At 52.1% G+C, this 24613-nt stretch overlaps 1 protein-coding gene and 1 long non-coding RNA gene across 3 annotated transcripts; one reads left to right on the top strand and one right to left on the bottom strand.

Annotated features, from left to right (window-relative positions):
• Positions 1–13467: 13467 nt before the first annotated feature.
• On the bottom strand, positions 13468–17061 carry LOC140393552 (uncharacterized). Of its 2 annotated transcripts, none has more exons than XM_072479845.1 (4): positions 16951–17061; positions 16674–16829; positions 16038–16167; positions 13468–14141 (listed from the first exon to the last, which is right to left on the bottom strand). In XM_072479845.1, exons 2-4 carry the CDS (start codon positions 16768–16770, stop codon positions 13895–13897), a joined length of 474 nt encoding a protein of 157 aa, XP_072335946.1. In that variant the 5' UTR covers positions 16771–16829; positions 16951–17061; the 3' UTR covers positions 13468–13894. The 2 variants fall into 2 exon arrangements, with proteins under 2 accessions (XP_072335946.1, XP_072335947.1); XM_072479846.1 differs by having other exon boundaries at positions 16674–16799; positions 16951–17009.
• Positions 14388–16158, top strand: LOC140393554 (uncharacterized). The gene is made up of 3 exons (XR_011935658.1): positions 14388–14540; positions 14635–14754; positions 16017–16158. It is a non-coding gene; the product is annotated as an uncharacterized lncRNA (long non-coding RNA).
• Positions 17062–24613: the final 7552 nt, after the last annotated feature.

Below are 24613 nucleotides of genomic sequence, written 5' to 3'. Positions count from 1 at the left end.
AACCCTTACCACCATGCGAAGCATCACCCCGCCGGGTTCATTTTTAACAAGGGGTGAATGTGGTAGTATGCATTAAGGGTCATGTGGGACTGTGAAGCCATGATGTCATTGGCTGACAGATCCCGGGTCCTGGTTGGACGTTGACCTCTAGCTCCGCCCTGAAGGTGGAGTATAAGTACCTGGAGTCCTCCCCCGCAGGCAGCCTACTACTGAACTGCGGGGGAACAGTCAAGCTTAATAAAGCCTCATCGACTTCACTCTATTCGTCTCTCGGAGTCTTTGTGCGCTACAGTTGGTAAGAGTCAATGTGGGCATGCCAAATTTCCTTAGTGTCCTGAGGAAGTTTAGGCGCTGTTGTGATTTCTTGGTGGTAGCGTCGATGTGGGTGGACCAGGACAGATTTTTGGAGATGTGCACCCCTATTCAGAATAAGTTGAACTCAAATTTAGTAGTGTTAATAAAATTAGTTTAGTTCTTCAAAAGAGCTTTGTATATCTTTGTGAGCACAACGCTTTCCATCCTGGAAACCCCTCACAAAGATCACTACAGGCCAGATGGCATCTATCACAGATTACTGAAGGTGGCAACGCAGGTTGATAGAGTGGTCAAGAAGGCATACAGCATACTTGCCTTCATCGGACGGGGTATTGAGTACAAGAGTCGGCAGGTCATGTTACAGTTGTTTAGGACTTTGGTTAGGCCACATTTGGAATACTGCGTGTAGTTCTGAACAAAGAACAAAGAAATGTACAGCACAGGAACAGGCCCTTCGGCCCTCCAAGCCCGTGCCGACCATGCTGCCTGACTAAACTACAATCTTCTACACTTCCTGGGTCCGTATCCCTCTATTCCCACCCTATTCATGTATTTGTCAAGATGCCCCTTAAATGTCACTATCGTCCCTGCTTCCACCACCTCCTCCGGTAGCGAGCTCCAGGCACCCACTACCCTCTGTGTAAAAAACTTGCCTCGTACATCTACTCTAAACCTTGCCCCTCTCACCTTAAACCTATGCCCCCTAGTAATTGACCCCTCTACCCTGGGGAAAAGCCTCTGACTATCCACTCTGTCTATGCCCCTCATAATTTTGTAGACCTCTATCAGGTCGCCCCTCAACCTCCTTCGTTCCAGTGAGAACAAACCGAGTTTATTCAACCGCTCCTCATAGCTAATGCCCTCCATACCAGGCAACATTCTGGTAAATCTCTTCTGCACCCTCTCCAAAGGCTCCACATCCTTCTGGTAGTGTGGCGACCAGAATTGAACACTATACTCCAAGTAATGTGGCGACTCTGGTCGCCGCAGTACCAGAAGGATGTGGATGCTTTAGAGAGGGTGCAAAGGAGGTTCACCAGGATGTTGCCTGGTATGGAGGGTGCTAGCTATGAAGAAAGGTTGAGTAGATTAGGATTGTTTTCGTTGGAAAGACGGAGGTTGAGGGGGGACCAGATTGAGGTCTACAAAATTATGAGAGGTATGGACAGGGTGGATAGCAACAAGCTTTTTCCAAAAGTGGGGGTGTCAATTACAAGGGGTCACGATTTCAAGGTGAGAGGGGGAAAGTTTAAGGGAGGATAGAACATAGAACATAGAGTGCAGAAGGAGGCCATTTGGCCCATCGAGTTGTAAGGGGAAAATTTGGGACAACGGATCAAGACCATAAATCATGGCTGGCACTGTATCAGAAACAGGCAGGCAAAGGGTTAAATCAGATGGGTAGCACAGAAAGACCACACTTAAAAAGCACAGACACAGATCCTATCAGGACAATAAAGTATTCCCAATCAATACAAAGCCTGCATTTAACACCTCGTTATGAAACCCGGAACATATCTCAACCGCCAGCCAAAAGCCATCACCATTTGATCTAGTTAAAGGGAGCTCTATTGTGAACCTAAATAAATCCTATTAAAATGCATGGTATTGACGTCTGAACCCAGAAGCCTGCCAAAACCTGTAAGAAATCTGTATTATATAAGATAAAGCCTTTCTGTATGTATTTTGAGTTCAGTGTGGACCGTGCTGTCTTTTAACGCCGGCCCGCTGTTCTCCCTGGAGCGTCAGACAATAAACCCTGTCTTGCAATTCAAACTTCTGACTCAGGCTGACTTTTTCCCTGCAACAGAGTCTGCACCGACCCACTTAAGCCCTCACTTCCACCCTATCCCCGTAACCCAATAACCCGTCCTAACCTTTTTGGTCACTAGGGGCAATTTATCATGGCCAATCCACCTAACCTGCACATCTTTGGACTGTGGGAGGAAATGGGAGCACCCGGAGGAAACCCACGCAGACACTGGGAGAACGTGCAGACTCCACACAGACAGTGACCCAGCGGGGAATCGAACCTGGGACCCTGGCGCTGTGAAGCCACAGTGCTATCCACTTGTGCTACCGTGCTGCCCATTGTGCGTGGAAAGGTTTTTACGCAGAGGGTGGTGGGTGCCTGGAACGCTTTGCCAGCGGAGGTGGTAGAGGCGGGCACGATAGCATCATTCAAGATGCATCTAGACAGATATATGAATGGGCGGGGAACAGAGGGAAGTAGATCCTTGCAAAATAGAAGACAGGTTTAGATAAAGGATCTGGATCGGCGCAGGCTGGGAGGGCCGAAGGGCCTGTTCCTGTGCTGTAATTTTCTTTGTTCTTTGTACTGAGGGAGACAAGAGATGAAATCGCTGGGTCTCTAACAAAAATCCTTGTTTTCTCGTTGGCCACAGATGAAATCCCAGAGGATTGGACGATAGCCAATGTTATCCCGTTATTTAAGAAGGGTAGCAAGGATAACTCGGGTAATTATAGGCCAATGAGTTTGACGTCAGTGATAGTGAAATTGTTGGAAAAGATTCTCGGAGATAGGAGACTGGATTCTCCGATTCTGCGGGTATGTCGGGAGGATCCCGGCCAGGATCTATACACATTTGGAAGTGAATGGTCTTATTAACGACAGACAGCATGGTTTTGTACGAGGGAGATCAAGTCTCACTAATTTAATTGAGTTTTGTGAGGAGGTGACAAAAATGATTGACGACGGAAGGTGTTGTCTACATGGACTTTAGTAAAGCATTTGACAAGGTTCCTCATGGCAGGCTGGTGCAAAAGATTAAATCACACAGGGTCAGGGGGTGAACTAGCTGGATGGATTCAGAACTGGCTTGGCCGTAGAAGGCAGTGAAAGGATGTTTTCCGAATGGAGGTTACAACTAGTGGTGTTCCACAGGGATTAGTACTGGGACCTCTGCTGTTTATAATATATATAAATGACTTGGAAGAAAACGTAGCAGGTCTGAGGAGAAAGTTTGCGGATGATATAAGATTGTAGGAGTTGCGGAAAGTGATGAAGATTGTCAGAGAATACAACAGGATATAGATAGGCTGCAAAATTTGCCGGAGAAATGGCAGATGGAATTTAACCCGGACAAATGGGAGGTGATGCGTTTTGGTAGATCCAATTCAGGTGGGAGCTATAAAATAAATGGCATAGCCATCAGGAGCACAGAGACACGGAGAGATCTGGGCGTGCAGGTCCACAGATCCTTAAAAGTAGCAGCACAGGTGGAAATGGAGGTAAAGAAAGCATATGGACGGGGTATCGAGTACAAAAGTTCGCAAATTATGTTACAGTTATATAGAACGTTGGTTAGTCCACATTTGGAATACTGTGTCCAATTCTGGTCACCACACTACCAGAAGGACATGGAGGCTTTGGAGGGAGTACAGAAAAGGTTTACTAGGATGATGCTTGGTATTATCTATGAGGAGAGATTGAATAAACTGGGATTGTTCTCCCTAGAGAGGCAGAGGCTGAGGGGCGACCTGATAGAAGTTTATAAAATTATTAGGGGTATAGATAAGGTGAACAGTTGGAGGTTTTTTCACAGGGCGGAAATGACAATTACAAGGGGGCACAGGTTCAAGGTGAGGGGGGGAAAGGTTCAGTGGAGATGTGTGGGGGAAGTCTTTTACACAGAGGGTGGTGGTGGCCTGGAATGCACTGCCAAGTGAGGTGGTTGAGGCAGATACGTTAGCGACCTTTAAAACTTATTTGGATAGGGACATGAAAGACGGGATATAGAAGGATACAGGCGGTTGATCTAGATAGGACACGTGATCGGTGCAGGCTTGAAGGGCTGTTCCTGTGCTGTATTGTTCTTTGTTCCATCCCATGGACCAGGCCCGCTGTTACTGCTAACCCAGGGCCCCACCCCGTACTGCGGCAGATATGTATCACGGACAGGGTGCAGGCTGGGGGGGGGGGGGGGTGGGGGGGGGGGTGGAAAGTGAGGGTGTGTGGGGTCAGGATGCGGTGTCCATGCCCCCGGCCAGCACCCCCACCCCCCCTAATCCCCTCCTAGTCGCTGAACCTGGAGGTGGTCAGAGCGTCCCGAGCACATTGGCCCTGGTGCACATAAACATTGTGCGGACTCCCATGCTTACCTGGGCATGTGGGTTTCTTGATTAACAAGGTGATCGGGGATATGGGGAGAAGGCAGGGGAATGGGGATGAGCAAAATATCAGCCATGATTGAATGGCGGAGCAGACCTGATGGGCCGAGTGACATCATTCTGCTCCAATGTCTTATGGTCTTATGTCCTGCCCATCCTTACCCTCCCCTGCATCCTCCTCATCAGACGAGGCCTGGCCTTCATCGTCCTCCGCCAGCACATCGCCTTTCAGCTGCGCGATGTTATAGAGGATGCACAGGCCGCCACAATGCAGGTGACACTCTTAGCATCATACTGGAAGGCCCCTCCAGAAGGCCCAGGCATCTGAACTGCATCTTCCGGTGGCGAAGCACCCTTCGATTACACCCCTGATGGCTGCATGGGCATCATTGTAGTGGGTCTCCATGTCGATCTGTGGCCTCCGGATAGGTGTCATCAGCCACAACCACAGCAGATAGCCCTTGTCACCGAGGAGCCAAACTCTCAATCGGGGGGGACGATCTCTCAAACATGTCAGGAATCGCCGAGTGTGCCAGGATGAAGGCGTCTTGCACACTGCCCAGGTATCGGGCGTGGATGTGAAGGATGCACAGCTGATGATCACACACCAGCTGAACGTTCATCGAGTGATGCCCTTTTCGATTGGTGTAGAGTGGCCTGTTATCCGCAGGTGCGTAGGGCGACTTGCATCCCGCCTATCGCCCCCTAAACCCGGGGCATCCCGGAGATGGTGGCAAACCTTGGGCATTCTTGTTCGGCCCAGTCCACATTGAAGTGGATGTATTGAGGCGCCTGGGCATATAGGGCCTCCGTGATAGCACGGATGCACATGTGCACCGGTGTCTGTGATAGGACCCCACTCAACACCTGGAGGGATGACCTGGAGGGCGACCGTCACCTTTACGGCCACCAGAACCGGGTGTCCTCCCCCATACCCCCACGGTGCCAGGTGTGCCATGATCTGGCAGGTATATCGCACTGTGTCTCTGCTCAGCCGGAGTCTTTGACAGCATGCCCAGTCCGGTAGGTCCTCGAATGTCAGGCGCTTTGACGCTGGCCCTGGTGCCTGTCCCTGATGCCAGGGGTACCATTGACTGGCATTGCCCTCGCCTGGGGCTACCATGGGTGTTGTCCTGGGTGGTCCGCCGGTGCATGGTGGCAGGTGGGGATGGGTGGGTGGGGGGGGGGGTGGGGGGGAGTTGGGGCAGAGGGGCCGTTGTGGCGGGGGGGGGGGGGGTGGGGAGGGGGGGGGGGGGGGGGGCTGGTGACACAGGTCAGAATCAGGGGCCAAGGTGGGTGGTCAGTGGGTGCGTGGCAAGACTGCCGCCGTAATGGCGGTCTATGCCTGGACATCGCCCCAGTCCCGTGGGGGTGTCACCCCGGCCACTCAGCCTCTCCCCCCTCCCCTGGCCATGGCAGGGCCCCCTCCCTCACCCCAGCCAGCACGGTCAGTGTCCGGCCCGTCAGCCCGCAGTCGCTCCTCTCCATGTCCTACTTCATCTCTCTCTCTCTCAGCAGCCACCATGCCTGGCTCATGATTTTTAAAAGCACACGTGGACCGTGCCATTGGGAACTCGGCCCGTCGGAGGCGAAGAATCGCGGGTGGGCCCATTAATGATCTGCAAATGGTGTTTAAACAACACGCGCCGTGCATCGCATTGACGCTGTTTTCGGGGTGACAGGGAATCGCGATTTGGCGTCAAATCAGCGCCTGACCTGAATTTGGCGACGGAAGCTCTCCTGTGCCTCGGCATTCCCGATTTCAGCGTCAGCCAACGGAGAATCTGGCCATAATCTCCCAAACGGAGAATTCACCATTCGATATTTAGCGAACCAATAAATAAAGCATAAGTTGCCAATCGTTTTTTGAAAATGACAAAATATAGCCATTATTTCAGTTTGTCACTGTACAGAAAATGGGGTGAAATTCTCCGGTATCGGCGCGATGTCTGCCGACCGGCGCCAAAAACGCCGCAAATCAGTCCGGCATTGCGCCGCCCCAAAGGTGCGGAATCCTCCGCATCTTGGGGGGCCGAGCCCTCACCTTGAGGGGCTAGGCCCGCGCCGGACTGATTTCCGACCCGCCAGCTGGCGGAAAAGGCCTTTGGTGCCCCGCCAGCTGGCGCGGAAATGACGTTGCCGGGCGGCGCATGCGCGGGAGCGTTAGCGGCCGCTCATGGCATCCCCGCACATGCGCTGTGGAGGGAGTCTCTTCCGCCTCTGCCATGGTGGAGACCGTGGTGAAGGAGGAAGGAAAAGAGTGCCCCCACGGCACAGGCCCGCCCGCGGTTCGGTGGGCCCCGATCGTGGGCCTGGCCACCGTGGGGGCATCCCCCGGGGCCAGATTGCCCCGCGCCCCCCCAGGACCCTGGAGCCCGGCCGCGCCGCCTTGTCCCGCCGGCAAGAGAGGTGGTTTAATCCACGCCGGCGGGACAGGCATTCTAGCAGCGGGACTTCGGCCCATCCGGGCCGGAGAATTGCGGGGGGGGGAGGGGTCCGCCAACCGGCGCGGCGCGATTCCCGCCCCCGCCGAATCTCCGGTGCCAGAGAATTCGGCAACCGGCGGGGGTGGGATTCACGCCAGCCCCCGGCGATTCTCCGACCCAGCGGGGGGTCGGAGAATCTCACCCATGATCTCTGGGGCGAAATTCTCCGTTATCGGCGGAAAGTCCGCCAATCGGCGCAAAAAACGGCGCAAATCCCACTTGCGTCACGTCAGAAAAATGGATCGATAGTCTCCGGCCCGAAATGGGCTAGCAGCGACGTAACGGGATCCGCGCTTGCGCAGTGGTTCACGCCGTGCAGCGTCATACGCGCTGCACGGCGTGACGGCTCATAAGGCCGCGCTGCTCCCCCCCAGCCGACCGGAACACCCGACCGCAACACCCGACTGGATGGCTGGCCGTCGCTCAGCCCCGAGGTTCGAGTCACGCGATGTGGAGGAGCTCCTGGACGCGGTGGAGCAGAGGAGGGACGCCCTGTATCCCGGGCACGGCCGCAGAGTTGCCCCACGCCACAGCTGGCGTCTGTGGAGGGAAGTGGCAGAGGCCGTCACCGCTGTGGCCCTGACACCACGGACAGGCACCCAGTGCCACAAGAAGGTGAACGACCTCGTCAGAGCAGGCAGGGTGAGCCTCCCCCCGCCCGATATCCATATCCCCGCTCCCCCATATCCCCCTCCCCATGTCCCCCCCTCCACCATATCCCCCTCCCCCATATACCCCCCTCCCCCATATCTCCCCTCTCCCATTTCCCCCATATCCCCCCTCCCCTATATCCCCCATATCCTCCCTCCCCCAAATCTCCCCTCCTGCATATCCCCCCTCCCCCATATCCCCCTCCCCATATCCCCCTCCCCATATCTCCCCTCCCCCATATCCCCTATATCCCCCCTCCCCCATATCCCCCCTCCCCCATATCCCCCTCCCCCATATACCCCCCTCCCCCATATCCCCCCTCCCCCATATCCCCCATATCCCCCCTCCCCCATATCCCCCCTCCCCCATATCCCCCCTCCCCCATATCCCCCCTCCCCCATATCCCCCCTCCCCCATATCCCCCATATCCCACCTCCCCATATCCCCCCTCCCCCATATCCCCCCTCCCCCATATCCCCCCCTCCCCCATATCCCCCCTCCCCCATATCCCCCTCCCCATATCCCCCCTCCCCCATATCCCCCATATCCCCCCTCCCCCATATCCCCCCTCCCCATATCCCCCCTCCCCCATATCCCCCATATCCCCCCTCCCCCATATCCCCCCTCCCCATATCCCCCCTCCCCCATATCCCCCCTCCCCCATATCCCCCCTCCCCCATATCCCCCCTCCCCATATCCCCCATATCCACCCCTCCCCCATATCCCCCCTCCCCCATATCCCCCCTCCCCCATATCCCCCCCTCCCCCATATCCCCCCTCCCCCATATCCCCCATATCCCCAAGTGAATCCAGCCCTAACCTTAACCTCTGCAATGCACGCGCAACCGATGGCGGGCATTCATATACCTGCCTAACACTGTTGCCTTTTACCCCCCCCCCACAGGAGAAGTGCGCACACAACAATAGGGAGCACGTGAGGACTGGAGGAGGGCCCGCTGATGAGAGGCCACTGACCGTACACGAGGAAAGGGCCCTGGAACTGGCTGGCGGACCTGAGGACCGGGAGGTTGCTGATGCAGAGGTCGGGGGCCCACCAGCAAGTGAGCCACCGACAGCCCATCCCCATATCCCCCCTCCCCTATATCCCCCTCCCCCGTATCACCTGATCACTGCCTGATGTCTAACCATGCATGCTTCATTGTGTATCACAGGACCAAACGTCCAGGCACCCATCCCCGCAGATGCACACCGCCCGCAGGATGCCCCTCGGTGACCACAGGAGACGGAGAGACCCGCACCCTCCAGCATGCGACGCCCGCAGGATGCCCCTCGGAGACCACGGGAGACGGAGAGACCCGGACCCTCCAGCATGCGACGCCCGCAGGATGCCCCTCGGAGACCACGGGAGACGGAGAGACCCGAACCTTCCAGCATGCGACGCCCGCAGGATGCCCCTCGGAGACCACGGGAGACGGAGAGACCCGGACCCTCCAGCATGCGACGCCCGCAGGATGCCCCTCGGAGACCACAGGAGACGGAGAGACCCGGACCCTCCAGCATGCGACGCCCGCAGGATGCCCCTCGCACACCATGGGAGACGGAGAGACCCGGACACTCCAGCATGCGACGCCCGCAGGATGCCCCTCGCACACCACGGGAGACGGAGAGACCTGGAGCAACAGGGAGACGACACCCCCGTCACGTGCGGGAGCGACCACCCACGATGAGGGGGGCAGCCACAGGCCCCCGTCACATCCGAGCCAGGACACCACTACCCAGGACACCACTACCCAGGACACCACTACCCAGGACACCCCTACCCGGGACAGCACTACCCAGGAAGACGAAATACCGGACAGTGACTCAGAGTGGATGGGTGGAGAAGAACCCCCACCCCAAAGTCCCATGGCCTCAGAGTGGGACGAAGAGCACGACACAACGCCACTGATGTCACCAACACCCTCCACCATCGCAGAAACACTCACCAAGGTTGGGCACTTTAGTGATGAGGTGTCTGGTACACTCACTGGTGCGCACAACACAGCCGTCCCGGTACAGCAGGTGGAGGTAGGAGCAGCAGAGGGACCGGGCGGTCGGAGGGCAGCCCAGGCCAAGCGAACATCTGCCGCCCAGGTGGATCCCGGGTTCCTGCAGTTACCACACCCACACATAGATCCGATGCAACCACCGACCCGGAGACGAGCGAAGAGGGTGACGGGCGGCTTGCGGCGGCTGCGGTCGCAGGTGGAGGAGTCCACCCGCGTCCAGGAGCTGGGAGTGGTCCCGGTCATGCATGCCACCCAGGCTGACACCGCACGGGTGGCGTCCGCGGTGGAGGCAATGGTTGCGACGGTGTCAGACATGGGGAACGGTTTGCGAGGCCTGGGGCCTTCCGTGCAGGCGGCGTCTGTGGCCCAGGAAGTGGCTGCCCTCTCACAGGAGGCCATGAGCCAGTGCCAGCGCCAGATGGCAGAGGCGCTCAACGCCATAGCCCAGTCTCTGCAGGCCATGGCCCAGTCTCAGCAGGCCATGGCCCAGTATCAGCAGGCCATGGCCCAGTCTCTGCAGGCCATGGCCCAGTCTCAGCAGGCCATCGCTGAGGGCATTGGCGCCAGTGGCCATGTGCGAGCCGGCGTCGCACTGTCATAGACCGGGTTTGCCAACACCCTGGGCTCCATGGCTGCAAACCTGCAGACCCCTGTCGATACCAGCACGGGCCTCCAGGACTGGCAGCGCCAGATGTCGGGGGGGCGTCGGATGGCCAGTCCGTTCGCATCCCCCACCCATGTAGAGGCCTGGGGGCCATCGGGCACCCCGAGGGAGGAGGAGGTGGTGTGGTCCGTCCCGGCTCCCTCTGTAGGGGAAGTCCCGGTACACCGCGACACCTCGGACTCCCCCCCTTCCATCCCAGGTGCATCGGGTGGGCAACGGGCAGGACAGGCTGGCAGCTCGCCATCCCAGTCGCCCGGGCCGCAGCCTGGCCCATCTAGGCCAGGACGCCCCAGGAAACGGCCGCCAAAGGGATCCAGTGTCAGAGGGCAGGAATCACAGGAGTCCACCTCCAGTTCTGCTGTACCGTCTGGGGAACCACGTAGACGTAGTCAAAGGGCCCGTAAGGCCAAACAATTAGACACTGAGTAAGTTGGCACGGGTGCAGGGCACAGATGAGTTTTAGGGGCTAGGGCACGTGCATGAACTCCTTTGGTTATTAAAGTCAATGTTACACCTACCGAAGCTGCCTTTGTGCTCTGTCCAAAGTGTGCGGGCGTGTCATGTACGTTGAGCGCAAGTGTGTGTGTGAGGGGTGGTCTTACCTCAGCCCCAGGTGAGTCTGCCCCCTTCCCCCTCACCATCCCCCGGGCAGAGGATGGGACCGTGCGCTGCAATGTCACAGCCGCATGCAGGGATGGTCCGGGTGGATGGTGGTACTGTGGCCATGGGTCAGGCATAGTCCAACGATATAGAGCCAGGAGCTCATCGCAGGGCGGGTTGTCATCATCCTCCATGGCCTGCAATAGACACGCGTCCACCCGCAACTGTGTGAGCCCGGCCCGTTGTGCCGCCGGTGGATCGGCAATGGGGGGGGGGGGGGTGGTGTGCATGCGGGTGGGGTGGGTGGGGTTGGGGAGGGGGGTGAGGGTGCTGGGTGGGTGGATGGGTGGGGGGTGTGGGTGGTCGGCTGTTGCCATGGTGTGCGGTCTGTGGCCATACTACCCGATTCCCACGCCCATCTAGTCAGTGAAGCGGGCGTCTATCAGTCTGTCCCGTGCCCGCTGGGCCAGCCGGTAACGGTGGACAGCCACCCGCCTGTGTCTACCCCGTCTGCCCTGACCATTGCCCCCATCCCCCTCATCTGGGGAGGACTGTGCCCCTTCCTGCTGCTCCTCCACTCCGCCCTCCTCTGCCTGCGGCACATCGCCCCTCTGCTGGGCTATGTTGTGCAGGACGCAGCACACCACAATGATGCGGCCGACCCTATCTGACCGATACTGGAGGGCACCCCCAGAGAGGTCCAGGCACCTGAAACGCATCTTCAGCACGCCAAAGCACCTCTCGATCACTCCCCTTGTCGCTACATGGGCATCATTGTAGCGGTTCTCCGCCTCATTGCGTGGCCTCCGTATAGGCGTCATCAGCCACGATCGCAATGGGTAGCCCCTGTCGCCCAGCAACCAGCCCCTCAGCCGGGGATGGCGTCCCTCGTACATGCCGGGGATGGATGACCGCGACAACACGAATGAGTCGTGTACACTGCCTGGGTGACGGGCGCAGACGTGCAGGATCATCATGCGGTGGTCGCAGACCACCTGTACGTTCATCGAATAGGTCCCCTTCCTATTAGTGAACACGGCCCTGTTATCTGCCCCCCCCCAACCTCCACCCTGGCACGGACCCCCCCCCAACCACCACCCCAGCACGGACCCCCACCCAACCTCCACCCCAGCACGGACCCCCCCCCCAACCTCCACCCCAGCATGGGCCCCCCCAACCCCCAACCTCCACCCCAGCACGGACCCCCCCCAACCCCCAACCTCCACCCCGGCACGGACCCCCTCCCCAACCTCCACCCCGGCACGGACCCCCCCCCAACCTCCACCCCGGCACGGACCCCTCCCCCCAACCTCCACCCCAGCACGGACCCCCCCCCAACCCTCAACCTCCACCCCGGCACGGACCCCCCCCCCACCTCCACCCCAGCACGGACCCCCCCCAACCCCCAACCTCCACCCAAGCACGGACCCCCCCCAACCCCCAACCTCCAGCCCGGCACGGACCCCCTCCCCAACCTCCACCCCGGCACGGACCCCCTCCCCAACCTCCACCCTGGCACGGACCCCCCCCCAACCTCCACCCCAGCACGGACCCCCCCAACCCCCAACCTCCACCCCAGCATGGACCCCCCCAACCCCCAACTTCCACCCCGGCACGGACCCCCCCCCCCAACCTCCACCCCAGCACGGACCCCCCCCAACCCCCAACCTCCACCCCGGCATGGACCCCCCCCCCAACCTCCACCCCAGCACGGACCCCCCACAACCCCCAACCTCCACCCCAGCACGGACCCCCCCCCCAACCCCCAACCTCCACCCCGGCACGGACCCCCTCCCCAACCTCCACCCCAGCACGGACCCCCTCCCCAACCTCCACCCCGGCACGGACCCCCCCCCCAACCTCCACCCTGGCATGGACCCCCTCCCCAACCTCCACCCCAGCACGGACCCCCCCCAACCCCCAACCTCCACCCCAGCACGGACCCCCCCAACCCCCAACCTCCACCCCGGCACGGACCCCCCCCCAACCTCCACCCCAGCACGGACCCCCTCCCCAACCTCCACCCCGGCACGGATCCCCTCCCCAACCTCCACCCCAGCACGGACCCCCCCCAACCCCCAACCTCCACCCCAGCACGGACCCCCCCCAACCCCCAACCTCCACCCCGGCACGGACCCTCTCCCGGCACTCCCCCGGAGCCCAGCCTACTCTAACCACCCCCCCCGCCGCGCACACACACACACAAGCCGAGACACACCTCTCCTCACGCAATCAGTCTGCGGCCACGCCATTTCCTGCCCAGAGCCAACCCCCCAGGCCGTCACTCACCTCCACGCTGGTCGGCGTGAGCCTGGAGCACCGGGTCACGCCGATGAAAAGGAGGTTTGATTCACGTCGACGTGAACGGTCATCACGTCGACGGGACTTCGGCCCATCCGGAAGGGAGAATATCGGCAGGCCGAAAATCGGCTGCCTTGCGCAGACCCGTGACATTCTCCGCGGCAGTGGCGCCATTAACGCCCCGCCGACTTTTCTCCCTTTGGAGACTTCGGCGGGGGCGGGATTCACGGCGGCCAACGGGCATTCTCCGACCCTCTGGGGGGTCGGAGAATGACGCCCCTGATGTTGAAACAAAATTTATTTTTAAAGATGCAAGAAACATTTTTATTCTAATGTTTACCTTCTTTGCTGGGATGCAGAGGGAAAGAAATTGAATCACGTGGCCATTTGCCAGCAAAATACAGGGGCAAAAAGGATGACTTTATGTTCTGTGATCAAAGGATAAGTGCAAAGATACATATTCTGTGATATAATTATTGCAAATGCTAATGATATGTAGACATTAAGGAAAAGGAGTAACAAAACATACTTTTAGAACACTAGTAAAGACATTGCGATCAGATTTTGGAAGTACAGTATAAGAAATGATCTTAACAGACAAAATAAAATCTCTCTGTGAGCACCTGATAAATGTTTACCATTAAACCAAATTGCATAACACCACATGCAAATGCTGCAGGCTTTGTGTATATATAGATAGAAGAACTGTGAGCTTTACAGGTCATTCTTGCATTGCTTTATTGCTGGAGAATCTTCTTCTTCTTTGGAACCAGAACTTTTCTCTTTGGTGGATTGAGTTTTTGTCGAGGTGTCATGCCATTGGGTCCATGAGGAGAAATGTTGCTTCGAGTAGCAATTTTCACTTTCATTTCATCAACGGAGGTCTCCAGAGCACTAAATTTTTCAGTCAAATCTCCCAGCCGTTCCTTTAGAGCATTAAACTCATTGAATAGATCGCTAAGTGCCTCAGAAAGAGGCGTTATTCTGAAACAGAATGAAATCATAATATGACAAACCACACCCATTTGATTTTAAGAAGCTGTATTTCTTGAAAGCCCCATCCTCTGATTTTCCACCATTAATTAGTTATTTTCTTCCCTGTCTGAAAGTTTTACCAAATGAAACATCATTGTTCACCCTCCAGAGGTAGTAGTGACCTCACTGAGCAGCCTCTAACTATCCTGCTTTTAATCTCGATGTTGAAGGTGTATGAGACTGGATCAAATTGATTCGCTTTCGGATTTTCCCTCCCTCCCTTGTGGCGAGGTGATAACCATTTACATCTCTAGTTATGTTAGTTGTGTTCCTTATTGTTCTTGGGCTCAGCTACCCTCCAAGCCGTCTTCCTTAATGAGCTTAAACAGGCTGTTACTACAGTGAGAGGTACGTTTTTACGTTTTTTAAACCTTGTATCTACATAGTTCAGTGGTGTGTTTCCAAATATTTTTTGATTTTTCCCACTGTATATTTCTCCTAGAATGAATGAATTTGGGTTTCAATCTCAGTATGAGATTGAGTTTGTCAGTAATTATCAAACGGTCGTTTTGTATCTGATTTCCTGATGTAATGGAAAATACATCTTCCCAAAAACACCCAGGTATGAGGTTGCAACAGGTACTTTTCCTAAATATTCAATAGCAATGTTTAAAAACAATAACAGATTTTTAACATTGTAATAACCATTGTAATTACCAATTGTATGCATTAACATATTTGGATAAATTGCTGATAGGAATGAAAGTGTAATGTTTGCCTGTATGTTGTGTGTGTCTGGATGTGTGGCAGGAAAAACACCCAAAAACATTCTAATGTAGAACTGGACACAAGGATTATTTTCTTGTGGTATATTTATGGACAAGACTGGGATTTTCCATGTGCCACAGTAGATTGCAGTAGAAATACTATTAAGTAGAGATTCACTTGTTCAACGCCATAAAATAAAACTGGTTTAAAAGCTGTAAACTTTTCCTCTCTATATACCTTGGAGATTTGTTTTTAACTTGAGATGCACACAGCTATCAAATATTTGAGAGCGATGTTGAAAACCACTGATGATATATGTTCTTCTGTCAGTAACCATAACTTTCCAAAGTTCTGAATGTTTTAATTAAATCAAATTTTTTCTCTAATTTCCAACATTCTGAAGTTATTCAGTTTGATCAATGTTAATGGCCATTTTAAAGCTGCAATCTTTAATTCTTATTGTAGCAAAATCCCACCTATGTGCCAAATCAAAGCAGAATGTTTTTGGTTACTGGTAGAATAGTGGGGACAGTAACTGCATCCAAGATTATGCCAACATGGTATAAGTTATTCCAAATTATCCAAAGCCAGCAAGACTTGTCAGCTTTACAAAAATGTGGAAAAACCACATTAGTTACAGGGGCAGATTTGGAATTATTTTTAGTGAAGTATAGGATCCAGAAAGCAACAGTGACACATCCAGATGCAAAATGATGGTTCCAGCTACTGCATTGGAAGTTGCCAAACTAAACATTTGACTGAAGTATTAATGCAGTGCATGTCCAACAGACGTTCAGCTCAGCAACTGGGCTAAGGTATAGAATTATTTTTAAATGTAATGTCAACTTGGGTTGGCCAGAAAACAGCCACGTTTGCACTTGTACTTGTAGTGAATCAGGTCCGATTTTTAATTAGGAGGAAAGAAGCCAGTTCCAGAGTCAATAACTATCAAACTGACCATAGAATCTGAAAGCGAATCCAAGTTTCCCTATGCTTACTTCATTCCGCTAAATAAAATGAAATTTAGCGCTGCTGTGATATCATGTAACACTCTGAAAAGGTTCCCCAGAGTCATTTAGACAAGGCAATTAAATCAATCAATTTAAATCATTGCAGAATACAATAAACATGCATCACCTGGAATAGTCTGGAAGGAGGGACTGGTGGTCATTTGTCAGCATGTCTCTCATCTGAGTCAAAATGTCGAATCTCCAGTCATCCAGTACCTGTGTCAGATTGGCAACTCCCCGCATATTAACTTTATCAGCTACAAAAACAGGGTAAATATATCTAAATTATTATTATTAACTGAAACTGCTTTAAAAAAGAAATTGTGTTTCAAAAAGCATCCCAAGTGCTTGTGAAATAAATCTTCCTGCTAAGTGTTTTCATGATTTGATTCACTGAGAAGTGAGCATTCGGTCAAACAGAAATACAAAGAAAATGTCACATCCTTGCAATCTTTGTACTGATCTTTTCAGGGCTAACAGGACATTTTTGCCATTTAAAAAATCGATAGCTAAAACAAGATTGGAATGTTTTGATAATAAAATATTGTGTTTGTGATTTTACTGTTATTATTTGATACTTATATGTCAGATTTTAAGATGATTAATCAGTTTACTAACATTAAATGGCAGGTGCAATGTTCAATGTATACAAATCATCATTAAAAGCTTGTTCACATGGATTATTGAATCAGGGTTTCTTGTAGTTAACCGAAACGTAAAATGTGTAGGTATGGTAAATTAGTTACAAGGGAAAGCTACTTACATCCATCTTTGTAATTCCAGTCGCTGATTTGAACAGGTCGTTTTTTGCCTTGCATCACCGGCAGGAGAAACAGGAAAAATACAAGTCTGAAAAACATCCTGATTGAAAAGGAGGAAGCTGTCCTTGCTGAAGTGAAAATATCACTGTTACAGAAGTCTAAACGGAAAGCATTTAAAATATCAGATTTTTAAACATACAACACACAGATTAAAATAGAAATAATGTTTTATCACAAAAATACATTGTTTCAAAGTAAAAAGTAAATACGACTGCCTACCCTGTGTTGAACTGAGAAGTTACTGTGAAGTTGCCGAATGCAACACACACTGGTATGTTTAATCTGGAATTGATTTGACTGTTTTACTGGAACATGCAGAGATGTCTGCCTGCATCACATGTTTCAGGGTGTGGAAAACAGAAAATAAGTACTTAACATCTGGGCAGAGCTAAAAAAAATTCTACCATATGATTTAGATTTATTCAGCAACAATAAACAGTAACATTTGTTCCTTGTTCGAGAACATGGATAAATTCTTGCAATCGTAAATTGCTTTTGTACATTTAAATAAACAGCAATTCTAAATGTATACATTGTTTTAAAAATACTTGCATAAAATATAATATACACGGTAAATTAAAAATTGTTGGAATGGGATAAATAGTAGCAAATGTAACTAAAAGGACATCCGGAAAAGCTTAAATAAAAGGAGAAAATGCTGGAAAAACACAGCAGACCTGGCAGCATCTGTGGAGAGAGAAAGGGAGACTGGAATTTTCTGGCTGTTCATGCCGACAGGATCCACCGACAATGCACCCCCACCCCATGTTTCTCGACGGTGAGGGGTGCATTCAACGGGAAATACCATTGACAACGGTGGAACCAGAAGATCCCACCACGGAGGCACTGGCTGCCTCCGCTGGGAAAAATGGCGGGGTGCACGGAAAATCCCGCTCAGAGTCAATGCTTCAATTCTCCTTCAGAGCTGAAGGAAGGGAGAAATGTGATTAATTTTATATTGTTGAAAAGGTTTATTGACAAGACTCCTCTGGCTCTTTTCAAACTTTTCAATTTTTCACTTTGATTGTCATATGTTAAACAGAGTAAGAAGTTCCACACTCCTGTTGCTGCAGTTCTGATTTCTTATCAGTGGATTTGAGGTTGTAAATGTAACTCCACTATTCCAAACAAGAGGAAGAGCGAAAACAGGGAAAGAAACCTGACATGGGAGCGGGATTCTCCACGCCGGCGGGAGAACCGGCGCCAACCACTCCGGCGTCAACAGCCCCCGAAAGTGTGGAATTCTCCGCACTAGGTGGACACCGGAGGGGTTGGCGCCGCTCCAGCCGGCGCCGAAGGGACTGCGTAAGTTTGCGCATGTGGCGAAGGGCCAGCATGATCTCATGCATGCGTGGAACCGCCGCCATAGACAGGAACTCGGCCAATCGGGGCGGAGCATTGAGGGAGGGCCTTCCGATGATGCGCCAATGCCATTCCAACGGCGTGCAGCGCACAACACGATGACGCCACTTCGGAGGGGACGGAGACTAGGCAACCGGCGTCAAACTGGCCCTGCTCCCGCTTTGGGTGTCGGAAGGATTCTCCGCCCGATAGACGATTGTGATCTCCCACCGCAGAAAGGCCCCTGGCTGCAAGCTAGAGAGCAGCCCAGACACGTTGGTGAAAACACTTGCTGTAACACTTACCTTGAAGCTCCACAAGTCCATTCCTGGAAGGAGAAGATCTACAAGCCATTCATACCTTTCTAATAGTGGGCTGTGATTGACAGCTTCCACACACCATCTGCAGCTTTGAACCATTCATTTCCCTTCAATTTTCAGTGACTCTAAGTGGTCTCTACCAGCTTGGTCCTGCCGTGATGGACCTCGCAGTGGACCAAGGGGTCAACCGTTGCCCCCTTAGTCCACCACAAGGTCCACCACATCAGGTTAATGATTGCTAAGACCACAAGTGATCCGTGCCCATGTGATTCCTGCCCGCGGGGACTGGAGAATCATGAGAGGCCGGAGCATAGGGCGCAGTGCCCGCTGAATTGATGCAAATGGGAAATTAAATCCATTTGCATTTATTTACATCCTCCCCACCGATGAGCATCGTGGACCTCGCTCACACCGTCAGCAGGGGGTCGGAGCATTGCGTTCAGATCGGCGCCTGACACCTGATACTCTGTCCCATCAGGGAACACATTCCAGGTGTTCCAGTTCAGAGAATCTCAATCTATGTCTGTTATGCGATCCTGGGTAAGTGCGTTGTCCATTCCAGCCCCACATGCCCCGGAGTCACAACACAAGTGAATTAAGCATTAATTCTTATAAAAATTCCCAAATTCTTTGTCTCTTAACTGCCCAGTAATTCTTTGTGGGCCTGCAACTTGGAGGAGCAGGTCACCTACATAGAGCAAGACTCTGTGCTCTCTGTCTCCCCTCCGGATCCCTTTCCAGTTCTTTGCTACTCTGAACACGATCGCTAGTGGCTCGATCGCCAGGGCGAAGAGCAGCGGGGACAGCAGTCATCCCTGCCTTGTGCCTCTGTGCAGCTGGAAGTACTCAGAGCTGGTGGTGTTTGTCCGCACGCTTGCCATGGGAGAGTTGTACAGGAGTTTCATCCAGGCGGTAAACCCTGCTCCAAGCCTGAACTGCTCCAGTACCTCCATGAGGTACTGCCACTCGACTCTGTCGAAGGCCTTTTTTGATGTTCGATGTTAGCTGCCTATCCTTAACAAAGTCCATCTGGTCTTCTGCCACCCACTCTGGTAAGCAGTTCTCCAGTTGCCTGGCTAGGATTTTGCCCAGTATTTTCGCATCTACATTGAGCAGTGAGGTGGGTCTGTAGGACCCACATTCTGTTGGGTCTTTGTCTTTCTTGGGTATCAGCGAGATTGAGGCTTGTGCTAGAGTCGGCAGCAGGATTCCCGTTGCCAGTGAGTATGTGAACATCTCCCGCAGGTAGGGGGCCAGTGCCGCCGCAAATTGTTTATAGAAGTCTTTCGGGAATCCATCTAGTCCGAGCGCCTTTCCCGTCTGAATGGAGTTGATGCTCTCCACGACTTCTCCCAGTTCCAATGGTGCTTTCAGCCCCCATTTTCTATTCTCTCCAACAACTAGCATTTCCAGTCTATCGAGTTCCTTTCGGGGGGCTCGGATGTGTACAGCTCCTGTAGAAGGCCTCAAAAGCATTGTTGATCTTTTCCGGCTCCACTACTAGTTTGCTCTTGTGATTTCTAATTTGTGCTATTTCCCTTGTGGCTGCCTGTTTTCTCACCTGGTGAGCCAGCAAGTCGCTGGCTTTGTCTCCGTGGTCATACCAAGTCCCCCGTGCCTGGCAGAGTGGATGCACTGCTTTTCTCGAGAGCAGGTCAAACTCCAGTTGCAGCTTTTTCCATAAGACCATAAGACCATAAGACATAGGAGCGGAAGTAAGGCCATTCGGCCCATCGAGTCCACTCCGCCATTCAATCATGGCTGATTTCAACTCCATTTACCCGCTCTCTCTCCATAGCCCTTAATTCATCGAGAAATCAAGAATTTATCAACTTCTGTCTTAAAGACACTCAACGTCCCGGCCTCCACCGCCCTCTGTGGCAATGAATTCCACAGACCCACCACTCTCTGGCTGAAGAAATGTCTCCTCATCTCTGTTCTAAAGTGACTCCCTTTTATTCTAAGGCTGTGCCCCCGGGTCCTAGTCTCCCCTGCTAATGGAAACAACTTCCCTACATCCACCCTATCTAAGCCATTCATTATCTTGTAAGTTTCTATTAGATCTCCCCTCAACCTCCTAAACTCCAATGAATATAATCCCAGGATCCTCAGACGTTCATCGTATGTTAGGCCTACCATTCCTGGGATCATCCGTGTGAATCTCCGCTGGACCAGCTCCAGTGCCAGTATGTCCTTCCTGAGGTGTGGGGCCCAAAATTGCTCACAGTATTCTAAATGGGGCCTAACTAATGCTTTATAAAGCTTCAGAAGTACATCCCTGCTTTTATATTCCAAGCCTCTTGAGATGAATGACAACATTGCATTTGCTTTCTTAATTACGGACTCAACCTGCAAGTTTACCTTTAGAGAATCCTGTACTAGGACTCCCAAGTCCCTTTGCACTTCAGCATTATGAATTTTATCACCGTTTAGAAAATAGTCCATGCCTCTATTCTTTTTTCCAAAGCGCAAGACCTCGCACTTGCCCACGTTGAATTTCATCAGCCATTTCTTGGACCACTCTCCTAAACTGTCTAAATCTTTCTGCAGCCTCCCCACCTCCTCCATACTACCTGCCCCTCCACCTATCTTTGTATCATCGGCAAACTTAGCCAGAATGCCCCCAGTCCCGTCATCTAGATCGTTAATATATAAAGAGAACAGCTGTGGCCCCAACACTGAACCCTGCGGGACACAACTCGTCACCGGTTGCCATTCCGAAAAAGAACCTTTTATCCCAACTCTCTGCCTTCTGCCTGACAGCCAATCGTCAATCCATGTTAGTACCTTGCCTTGAATACCATGGGCCCTTATTTTACTCAGCAGTCTCCCGTGAGGCACCTTATCAAAGGCCTTTTGGAAGTCAAGATAGATAACATCCATTGGCTCTCCTTGGTCTAACCTATTTGTTATCTCTTCAAAGAACTCTAACAGGTTTGTCAGGCACGACCTCCCCTTACTAAATCCATGCTGACTTGTCCTAATCTGACCCTGCACTTCCAAGAATTTAGAAATCTCATCCTTAACAATGGATTCTAGAATCTTGCCAACAACCGAGGTTAGGCTAATTGGCCTATAATTTTCCATCTTTTTCCTTGTTCCCTTCTTGAACAGGGGGGTTACAACAGCGATTTTCCAATCTTCTGGGACTTTCCCGGACTCCAGTGACTTTTGAAAGATCATAACTAACGCCTCCACTATTTCTTCAGCTATCTCCTTTAGAACTCTAGGATGTAGTCCATCTGGGCCCGGAGATTTATCAATTTTTAGACCTCTTAGTTTCTCTAGCACCTTTGTGATGGCTACCATATTCAACTCTGCCCCCTGACTCTCCGGAATTGTTGGGATATTACTCATGTCTTCTACTGTGAAGACTGACGCAAAGTACTTACTTAGTTCCTCAGCTATTTCCTTGTCTCCCATCACAAAATTACCAGCGTCATTTTGGAGCGGCCCAATGTCAACTTTTGCCTCACGTTTGTTTTTAATGTATTTAAAGAAACTTTTACTATCATTCCTAATGTTACTGGCTAGCCTACCTTCATATTTGATCCTCTCTTTCCTTATTTCTCTCTTTGTTATCCTCTGTTTGTTTTTGTAGCCTTCCCAATCTTCTGACTTTCCAATACTCTTTGCCACATTATAGGCTTTCTCTTTTGCTTTGATGCATTCCCTAACTTCCTTTGTCAGCCATGGCTGCCTAATCCCCCCTCTGATAACCTTTCTTTTCTTTGGGATGAACCTCTGCACTGTGTCCTCAATTACTCCCAGAAACTCCTGCCATTGCTGTTCTACTGTCTTTCCCACTAGGCTCTGCTCCCAGTCGATTTTCGTCAGTTCCTCCCTCATGCCCCTGTAGTTACCTTTATTGAACTGTAACACCTTTACATCTGATTCTACCTTCTTTCTTCCAAATTGGAGATTGAATTCTACCATATTATGATCACTGCCTCCTAAGTGCTCCCTTACTTTAAGATCTTTAATCAAGTCTGGCTCATTACATAACACTAAGTCCAGAATGGCCTGTTCCCTCATGGGCTCCATCACAAGCTGTTCCAAAAAGCCCTCCTGTAAACATTCAATGAATTCCCTTTCCTTGGGTCCACTGGCAGCATTATTTACCCAGTCCACCTGCATATTGAAGTCCCCCATGATCACTGTGACCTTGCCTTTCTGACATGCACTTTCTATTTCGTGGTGCATTTTGTGCCCCCGGTCCTGACCACTGTTAGGAGGCCTGTACATAACTCCCATTATGGTTTTTTTGCCTTTGTGGTTCCCCAACTCTACCCACACAGACTCCACATCATCTGACCCTATGTCATTTAGTGCTATTGATTTAATTTCATTCCTAATTAACAAGGCAACCCTGCCCCCTCTGCCCACCTCCCTGTCTTTTCGATAGGTTGTGAATCCCTGGATGTTTAAATGCCAGTCCTGAACCCCCTGCAACCATGTCTCTGTGATGCCTACCACATCATACCTGCCAGTCACAATCTGGGCCACAAGCTCATCTACCTTGTTCCGTACACTGCGCGCATTTAAATATAGCACCTTTAATTCTCTATTGACCGCCCCTTTTTGTTTTCTTAGTGTGGTGGACCTTGGTTTACTGTGCCTTTCCATACACTGTGTCATATTTTGTGGGATGGGGACTATCGTAACCTCTCCTGAGTTTTGTCTTTTCGTGCTTTTTTGTATTCCTAAGCAGCTACGCTTCCCACTGATTACTTCACCTCTTGGTTCCCTGACTTTCCCTTCCCCCCCCAATCTTTAGTTTAAAGTCCTATTGACCACCCTATTTATTCTTTTCGCCAGAACACTGGTCCCAGCTCGGTTCAGGTGGAGACCATCCCAACGGTATAGGTCCCCCCTGTGCCAAAACTGATGCCAGTGTCCCATGAAAAGGAACCCCTCTTTCCCACACCACTCTTTCAGCCACGTGTTAACTTCCCTCATTCTTGCCTCCCTATGCCAATTTGCACGTGGCTCGGGCAGTAATCCGGAGATTATGACCCTTGAGGACCTGTTTTTTTAATTTGAATCCTAGCTCTTTATAATCTCTAAACAGGTCCTCTTTCCTAGACTTGCCTATGTTGTTGGTACCGACATGGACCACAACAACTGGATCCTCTCCAGTATCCTTTCAAGCCGGTCAGAGATGTCCCACACCCTAGCACCGGGCAGGCAACATACCATGCGGGACTCTTTATCCTGCTCACAAAGGATACTATCTATCCCCCTGATAATAGAATCCACTACAACTACAACTTGCCTATTTACTCCCTCCCCTTGAATGGTCTGCTGAACCATGGTGCCTTGGTCAGCTGACTCATCCTTCCTGCAGCCCTGTTCGCCATCCACACAGGGAGCAAGTGCCTCATACCTGTTGGACAGAGTCAAGGGCTGAGGCTCCTGAGTTCCTGACTGCTGGTTCCCTTTACCTGCCTGACTTGCAGTCACACCCTGCTGTCCCTGGCCACTGGCAGGATTTAAACTACTTACTCTGACAGATGTGACTGCCTCCTGAAACACAGTGTCCAGGTAAGTCTCCCCCTCCCGGATGTGCCTCAGCGTTTGAAGCTCAGACTCCAGCTCATCAACTCTGAGCCGGAGCTCTTCGAGCAGCCAATACTTACTGCAGATGTGGTCGCTGCAGCTCGCAATGGGATCTGCCAGCTCCCACATCAAGCAGCTCAAGCACATCACCTGACCAGCCATCACTAATTAACTAATTAGTTTAATTTAAGTTTATGAGTTTAGCTGTGGTTTTTTTTTAAATTTGGGGCAGATTTGCTATCAACCACTCAGATCACAGCTTCCCTCTGACGTCACTTTTGGGAAAAAAACTGGAAAACAGGAAGTTTCCGTTAGGTTTTTATACTCACAGAGACTGCTCCTCCTCCTCCGAACGGCTCCCGGAATTAGGCCCGAAGAAAGAGAGAGAACAAAACAGTAGGGAAAAAGCACCTTCTCCCACTCTTCACCGAATTACCTCACTGCACCAAATTACCAAATTCTCACTCGGTCTGTATCTCTCTCACTCAGGCTGTCTCCTTGACCTGCGCAATGCTTACTAATGTGCGCTTTCTGTCTGTCTTTTATACAGACTTTAGGGTGACTCACACTAAAACTTCAAAGAGAAGAAAACAATGTGTACCTTTGTGCCCCTTAACAGGCCTCAGGTGACTGCCAGATAACTGCCTCTCAGCAATTAGGGT

Source organism: Scyliorhinus torazame, chromosome 17, assembly GCF_047496885.1.
Source record: "Scyliorhinus torazame isolate Kashiwa2021f chromosome 17, sScyTor2.1, whole genome shotgun sequence".
NCBI classification, from domain to species: Eukaryota; Metazoa; Chordata; class Chondrichthyes; order Carcharhiniformes; family Scyliorhinidae; genus Scyliorhinus; species Scyliorhinus torazame.
Note: the sequence above shows the minus strand (reverse complement) of the source record. Positions and strands in the feature narration are given on the sequence as shown.